Here is an 8,318-nt window from a genome sequence, read left to right as displayed (position 1 = left end):
GTGAGTCTAGCCTTGAAAGGGACCAGAAATTGAGCTCCTGCATTCAAGGAAATAAGACTCTGTATGTTCTACAGAAATAAAGACAACATCTCTTTCCCTTTTTTTGTTGTTTTTTTTTAAGGACTGTGTTTATGGACAGTTTCTGTTAAGACTGGAAATTTAAAGGCTGCATGTATTTTGCTCAGACATGGAGAATCAACACTGAAAAAAGCAAGTGAAATTTATGGAGCAGATCCTCAGCTGGTATAATCAGCCTAACCCCTATGCTAGTGCATCTCCAGTTAAATGAAGGGGGTGATATCAACCTACACTAGCTGAGGAGATCATTCTGTTGTTTGTATAACTAAGACTGTCTAAACATCATGTAGTATATAGCTTCGTGATGCACTTGAACTTGCTAGAATGAAGTCTGTCCCTGTGGAGGATGACATGATGATCATATTCTCTCCTGCAACTTTTGCAGAATTTCCTGTTGCAGAACCTACCTCCCAGGTACCTTCTTATGGGATTGTTCATCTGGCTATTCCTGAAGGTATGCCAAAATAACTTTTTATAACAACCTTTCTTATCTATTGAAATTGGCTGGCTGTGAATCAGTCTGTGAGGACTGAGATGAATAACTAGAGATAGCTAACTCATTGATCTCTGTAGTAACACCTTAGGCTGTCAATAAATACTTTTCCTTTTTAGCTACTGCTGTATCTATCCTGTAGTGTTCAAAAGCTTTAGGTTCCTGTCCATTATGGACCTGTATCAATGTGGCAGTTTGATACAGTTAGGCATAACTGATGAGGGTTTTTTTATTGTTTTTTTTAAAAAAATCTTAAAAATAAACTAGTAGAAAGCAATATTTAAATTTAAAGAAGGGGTAGAAAGATAAAAGAGCTATTGAACCCAGTCCTCAGCTGGTATAAAAGAGAGAGCTTAATTATTTTTCCCCTCTGCTAAGGGTGCACTGACTTTTCTCAGTGAACGATCTGCTGATAAAATTCCACTCTGAGATGCAGTTGCTCCTTGACTGCAAAATATCAAAGATTGTATTAAAGCAAGATTTGTGAGGTGAGGTGATATCTTTTGTGCATCTATCTGTATAGCTGGGAGAGATGTTGGATAGGTTTATAGGCATCCAGGATAATACAAATAGCATGTGTTTAAACTTTGTATTTCAAGATGTGATTAATGGAGCTTTGGTCTTCTAGACCACACTGGATACTGGAACAGATGCAAGATCCTGACAGCATCCATGTGGAGAGACTCTGCCTCACTTCTTATCAGATCCAAAACCCAGGACCTGAAGTGAGATTCAAATCCAGACATTTTCCTCTTCTTTTTTTTCTACATCAAAACACAAAACCCGGATTCTTCTTCTGGCCCAGTACAATATATTTAAGTTCACACCTCAAGTTTACTTATCTTTCTAGAAGATGGGTTAATTTAATGCATTTTTTTGTACTTCAGTTGTTCCTAGAAGCCCCGGTCATGCACAAGGGTTGCCCTGTGGTAGGCTTTGCACAAACAAGAGCAATGACTGTTCTTTCCCAAACTGCTCACAAAAACAAGAAGGTGGGGGGGGGGGAGGCATAAATTCATTCTTTTATGGCAAAACTGTCATGTGTATGAGAGGAAACAAGACTTTAAAAGCAATTTGATATATTTGCCTTTTTATGCATCACCTTCATGGATACATGGAACCTCAGCTAATGTGATAAGGAAGAAGAAAGAGTAGAAAAGAGGATTTTAAAAAAAAATAGCTGATGGTTAGTCCCAGTATTAAACCTGAAACCTCCCCCCCCCCCACTGAAGCCAGTGGAAACAGCCAATTCAACAGCATCAGCAGTTGCTGGATCACGTTCTTCTTGTGGATGCGTGGTAGTGCAGTTGCACACTTACAATGCCTGGAAGAGATGAAGCAAGAAACTATGAAGGGGTGGAGTACCTCCTTACTGTAAGGGGACTGTTTGTAGGTTTAGGGCCTAAGTCCTGAGGGGTCAAAACTCTACCGTAGCTGCATGTTAATCTTGCTTTTTATCTAACTCATCCAAAGGATGTTCATGGGTGTTTTCCTCCTAATGAACAAAAGCAAACTTCATCAGAAGGCATCTAGTGGTGGTCAACAAACAACACTTTTTTTTTTTTAATTATCATTCTGCATAGAGTGCGTCTAGGCTCCCTGGCTGGCACAATGCCTCAGTTTCCCAGCACAGCCCTGGTCTGATGGGGAGGGGTGGGGGTGTCTGTCCATTCGCTGCAACAGAGGAAAACATGGGTTTGACTTTGAGGCGGAGGGGATGCTTTGTGGCCAGAAAGCTGACGGCTGAACCTCGGCTGCCAGGCAGTGTTGGCCTCCCACCATAAGGAAGAAAGAAGGAAAAGGCCCCTCGTGAAGTCGGCTGGCTTGGCACGCGGCGTTCATGTCTGGGCAGGTAGCAGAGAAAAGAAGCGGGAGCGAGTTTGCCAGGTGACTCTTGCAAAGCCTGGAGGTGCTGGGAGGCTTTCCATCTTCGTGTGGGGAAGAGTGGGGCGCAGGGCCAGAGGGCAGCTAGTGGCTTGGCCGCCCGTGGGGCGAGCTCTGCCCCGTGGCCGGCGGGCTCAGCGCGAGTGCTGCAGGGCGAAGGCGCACTTCTTGTAAGCGGCGTAGAGCAGCAGGATGGCGCGCAGCATCTGGCGGCACATGGCCACGGCCAGGCGCACCTGCGGCTCCCGCAGCCCGCGCGGCCAGCGCTGCCCGGGGCTGATGACCTGGCAGAAGGCGGAGCGCTGCGACACGCGGAACGAGCCGGTCCAGCGCGGCGGCTGCGCCGTCACCACCCGCCCGAAGACCGAGTCCAGGCCGCTGAGCCGCACCGCCTCCGGCTTGAGCGGCGCCGCCGCCTCCTTCGCGCCGTGCTGCCGCGCCCCCGGCCCCGGCCCCGGCCCCGGCCCCGGCGCGCACAGCGCCGCCTCCAGCCCCGCCCGCAGCGCCCGCGCGGGGCCGGCCCGGGGGGTGGCGCCCCGCAGCCACTGCAGCGCCTCGTCCAGCGGCGACCATGGCCCCCACAGCTGGTACGGCCCCGCCATGGCCGCCGGCCGCATCTTTCCAGCGCCGCCGCCGCCTGGCAACCCATTGTGACGCCGCCGCGTGCGGGCCCCGGGCACGGCCGCGCCGCGCTGTGCTGCGCTGCGCTGCCCGCGGGGGCCTGTGCCTGGGACTGGGTGCATATGTATGGGGGCTGTACAGGGGTGTGTGCATGGGCGGCTGGTGCCACCTTAGTCAGGGAGGGCACGTGTCCCCCCAGCGACCAGGCAGCGGGGTGGGGGGGAGTCCTCCCCATCGTGGCTAATCCCGCCTCGCAGGGGGGCACTGGCCTCCTGCCCCCGGCCCGTCGCCTAAACTGGGAGTGCGGCTGGTCGGGGGGGAGGGGGGACACCAGCGCTCTGCACGTGCACCACCCTAAGTGTCCCCGCTGGATGCGTGTGTAACACATAGGGGTGTGTGTATAAGGGGTGTACACACGCCCTTATATACAGGCAGTCCTCGGACTTACGACACAACGGTACCTGAAAACTGGGTCTGAAGGCGAAATCTTGTAACCCATAGGAACAATGTTATTAATGTGGGGTTGGTTCCTGAACCAATACCCTATCTTCACCAAAAATAACCCAGAATTTTGTAGTCAAATCAGTTGCAGATGAGGAATATAGCTACATTAATGTATTTATATTGTAAATAGCAATCATATTGATTTGGAAGGACTCCTTTGAGGTGACTTTGCTGGACTTTTTGAAGGGCTCTTGGCAGGAATCTTCTCAGGAGTCTTGGCTGCAGGTTTTTCTGGAGTCTTGTCTGCTTTCTTAAAGAAAGTGTCCAAGGAAGTTTGGAAAGATGTTCTCCAGGGAGATGGGTGAGGCAGCAAACTTGTTCGCTGGCATGACTTGGCATCAGATCAAGCATCCTAAAGTCGAAACTAACGTCAGAAACTCAAAACAGGGTGCCAATTTATAAATGTTGTAAGTGCCATTTGTTGTAACTAGAAACATCTTAAGTCAAGGACTACCTGTATATACAAACACACAAACCCCCTATACACATATAAATACATACAGGCAACCTCTGCGTAATGCTATTTCACTATAAGGCTCATCTTAAATTGATACCTGATTTCACTTAGTGTTCAGCAAGTTTCACTATAGCACTTGCAGTCACCATCTTGGGCCATTAAAAACACTTGCAGTCATCATCTTGGGTCATCAAATACTTTCGGTTTTGCTTAACGCTCGTTTCGCTTAATGTTCGCTTTTTCAGGAACCAATTAGCGCTAAGCAGGGGTTGCCTGTACACCTCCCGTATATAGATACACATATAAACACCCCCTACACAAACACACTAGAATTGCAGAAAAAGGCTCCTTTGATTGATGGAAAATCAAGACCAATAAAAAGGAGAGAGGGTTATTAACATCTGTGGAATGAAGAGTTCAGAAGAAATGAGGTATATTATAAGAAGCCATGAAGTTAAGTGACTCCCTCAGCACTGCCGCTATCTGCGCTGCTGCTATGAGTGTGAATGTGTCTATCGATCAATTGATATATAGAGATATGTGTGTATCTATACACACATGTATGTATATATACATGTGTAGAGAAGCACACACGCACTTTTGTTTAGTCTTATGATGCAAAGTTACCCTGCCTTCTACTTGACTTCAAACACACACAGCTAATTATATCTCTGCTCAAGGCACAACTTTGTCAGGGCCATCACACTGTAATGTTCCTTGTCTGGGAAACCGCTGGGATATTCCCAGTTCAGTTTGAGAAACAGCGATAGAGAAATGTAATATACTGTGCAGTAGCTCAGAACTTGGTGCCCCCCCCCCCTTTATAATTTTGGCTAAAATTGCCCATGTTACTGGGTGTGCAAGAAGCAATCTTTAACAAAAAATGTCTGCCTCCCTTTTTCTCCTTTAGATCCCTTTCACAAGGCTAGTCAGGTACAGATCTGTAGATCCGTAGTTATGCTACCACATGTTACTGGATCAATGCCCTTTTTGGTGGGGTTGGAGCTCTGCTTCCAAACTCCCTAAGAAACAGTCTTATTTGGCCTTCCTCTCCTGAAAGGGCCCCTGAAGCCAGCTCTGGGGTTGGCTTCACAAGGGATCAAGCCCCTGGCTTTTTGTAGTGCCTACTTTCCCTGGCAAACCATAGCACCCTCAGCTCCGAGAGCTCTTCCTTTTGGTCAGCTCCTGGGAAGCGGGGGTGTTTTGTTCTTTAAAGAGGAGGGATATTGGAGGGTCTGCTTCAAAACAAACAGTATTGTACCACTCCAGTCTCCTCTGTCCTCCCTGGGACTTTTTCTCTCAGAGCTTTGCTCATACTCCTCAAGGCTGATCAGCCATACTTGTAACAAAAATGTTGCAAAAATATAGTTCTCAAAGTCAGAATTCTTTCTGGGGCTTCAATCAACTTCCTTGTTGGTCTGATAGTGCCAAGGCAGAATCTTGCCTACTAACTTGATACATATTTCTAGCCCTCCTAAAAAATTGAAGCAGTGGGATGATGTGCAAGATTGGGGATGTGGGTGGCTAATTAGTTCTTATCTTTATGGGGGTTCATCCACTTGCCCTATTCCAACTACAGTTTTCATGTTTTGAGCTTAACAACTCTACCTGACTACATCTCACGTCTCCAGAATCTCATAAATTGCTTTGCAGTTTTATTTAAGCTTAATTTGACCCAGAGTAAATTCTTACCTTCACTCCCAAATCCTCTCTGCTTCCTTCCCAGTGAAGACCAATATGTCCACCTTGTGTTTGCAAACCTATAATTTAGGGCTTATTTTTGTTAACATCCATGTGGTTTCTAATTACTGGGGATTCTTCCTTTAAAAACATTTCCAGTATTCTTTTATTTTTGTCTTTACAGCTAAAATTCACTATTCTGCATCTTGCTGTTCTTCAGTCTACTTGGTACCCATTTGTCTTCAACTCCATGCAAAATATAACTATCACACTCATCATTATATGGTGATCATACCCCCCACCTTGTTTTCCCCTAAAAGTTCTCCGCAGCATCAGGTTTAAGAGTTTTACCCTAAACTTCATTGCAATGTCCTTAACAAAGCTTTCATGTCCAAAGGTGTTCAAGCATTCTAAGCAGCCAGAATAGATTTTTCCCCCTGAAATATCTCATTCTTTGACACTTATAATTTCATAATTTTGCTAATTTTTTATAGCAGTCTACAGTGTAAATTTCAAGATGAAACTTGTCATTTCTGAAACAAAATGGGGGTTTTCAAGGAGTGCTATTTTTCAGCATCTCTTTATAAAGAGACTTTATCTGTCATAGAATTATCTGTGCAGTGTGCTAGCCAAAACTGTTCTTAATGTAGTCTTCATTCTCATCCATGTGGAGGCTGCTATACATAGCATGATGGGAGTATCAGTGTTCTGGTCTCTAAAAGAAGGCTCTGTTACAGATGGTTGATTTCCATATTTGCCTTTCTATACAGATGGAAAAATGTTACAAGCTTTCAAGATGACTCATTTCATTCGTAGCAGAAACTATCAAAAACAGGGCAACTGTGAGCAACAGGTGCTTTGATTTCTGCTTGTGTGCTATTTCTGGCCAGTGTTTCAAGAATGAAATGGTTTCAAATAAACATTACTTGGCAAATATACACAGCTGTTATACCTGTCTTCCCCCCCGCCCCCCACTTTTCTAAGATAAAATATTGAAAGTTTGATTCTATTAATCTTCTAGATGGTTCTATTTAACTTCTAGAAAGTAAGTTGCTCTGAGCCTTTTGGATAGGGCAGAATATAAATCTAATAAATAAATCTACAAGTTATTACTTGATGTGCAAAACTACACATCAGACTACCTGTCCCTTGTTAAACACAGAGTCCCTGACTGGTGCACAGGGGCCCTAATTCTTTAAACCACTGATTCTCAACCGGGGTGCCAGACCACCTGTGGGTGCTGCCAGATATTTTGCCAGGCCCTTCCACACAGAAGTAGGCACTGTAATGTACAGATTGGATTCTGAAATTGGGTGCCACTTGATTCACAAAAATTTGAAGGGCTGCCTTGAGTCCAGTGAGCAGTGCCTCAAGTCCGAAAAGGTTGAGATCCACTTTTTTATGCAGTTGATTTAGGATTTGCCTCAGCTCAAGGGATTGTCTGGGCGTGAAGATTGCTAGAACCCTGCTATGATGCTAGACAGTCCCAAATATCGTATTTTCCCACATATATCTTTTATTTTTCCCCCCAAAACCAGCTGGGGAAAATTAGGGTGCTCATTGTGGCTGGGCACTTGCAGTGTTGGTTGGGAGTCAGCTGACCCAGGAAGGTAACACAAAGCTATCTGGAGGTTTGGGTAGGAGCTAAGGGGCTGGAAGAGGTTCCAAGGGACCCAGGCTGGGGTCCAGGCGAGCCCAGAGAGAGGGGCTCAGTGTGTGAGACCTACTGTGGGGTCCTGGCAGCCCAGTGAGAAGGGGGCCATGTGCAAGAGACCTGTTGAGGAGCCCCAGAAAGTAGACCCATAAGTGAATATGGGCTAGCAGGGAAGGGTGAATGCGAGGTGCCCCAAAACCCCAGCCCCCACTGCCTTATGAATTATACCTTGTGGGGAAAAGCTAGGGGAGCTTACCTTGAAATAAAAGCAAGGGCAGAGCCAAATGGTCCGGAGGCCCTGGCAGGTGCCGAGGAAGAGCAGAACCTGAAGGGGCCAGGGTCTCAGAATGGGACCAAGAAAGAGCGGGACCAGATGGTTCCAGAGGCCTAGCGAGGGGCTGGGAATAGTGGGACCAGATGGGTTCAGGGGCCCAACAGGAGGCCAGGGGCCTAGAGAGTGGTCAGGAAAAGTGTGGGAGCATTAGGCTCTAGGAAGAGACCAAAGGGGCCTGGCAGCCCAGAGAGGGGTTATGTGAAAGAGCAAGGGATCTGAGGGCCCAGATGAGAAATCCAGGGGTTTGAAAACCCAAAGAGGGGCCAAACAGGAGACCAAGGGGCTTGGCAGCCCTGGGAAGGGCTGAGTTGAGAGACCAAGGGGTCTGAGGGCCCAGAGTGGGGCTGGGTGAAGCCAAAGGGTCTGAGGGCCCAGAGAAGGCTGCATTCAATAGGAGAAAGAACATCAATGAGGATGACATCTGTGAGGCATGGGGCATGGTATAGGGGTGGAACAGAACCACACAATTGGACCATAAGGCCTTGAGTGCAAACCTGGTGGTCATCATAAGACTCAGGCAACCTCCTGCATTCTTTATAAGAGTTAACACCAAGGCATAGCAGGTGAGAGCAGGACAGACTGCCCCTAGAGCCGGGTACAAGAATTTTTTTGG

The 8,318-nt window shown here is 47.0% G+C and overlaps 1 protein-coding gene across 1 annotated transcript; it reads right to left on the bottom strand.

Annotated features, from left to right (window-relative positions):
- Window positions 1-2,104: 2,104 nt before the first annotated feature.
- On the bottom strand, window positions 2,105-3,171 carry FANCD2OS (FANCD2 opposite strand). The gene has a single exon (XM_059729354.1). It carries the CDS (start codon window positions 3,070-3,072, stop codon window positions 2,590-2,592), a length of 483 nt encoding a protein of 160 aa, XP_059585337.1. The 5' UTR covers window positions 3,073-3,171; the 3' UTR covers window positions 2,105-2,589.
- Window positions 3,172-8,318: the final 5,147 nt, after the last annotated feature.

Source organism: Alligator mississippiensis, chromosome 5 (genome assembly GCF_030867095.1).
Source record: "Alligator mississippiensis isolate rAllMis1 chromosome 5, rAllMis1, whole genome shotgun sequence".
NCBI lineage: Eukaryota > Metazoa > Chordata > Crocodylia > Alligatoridae > Alligator > Alligator mississippiensis.
The sequence above is the reverse complement of the archived record's forward strand: the minus strand, read 5'-3'. Positions and strand labels throughout refer to the sequence as shown.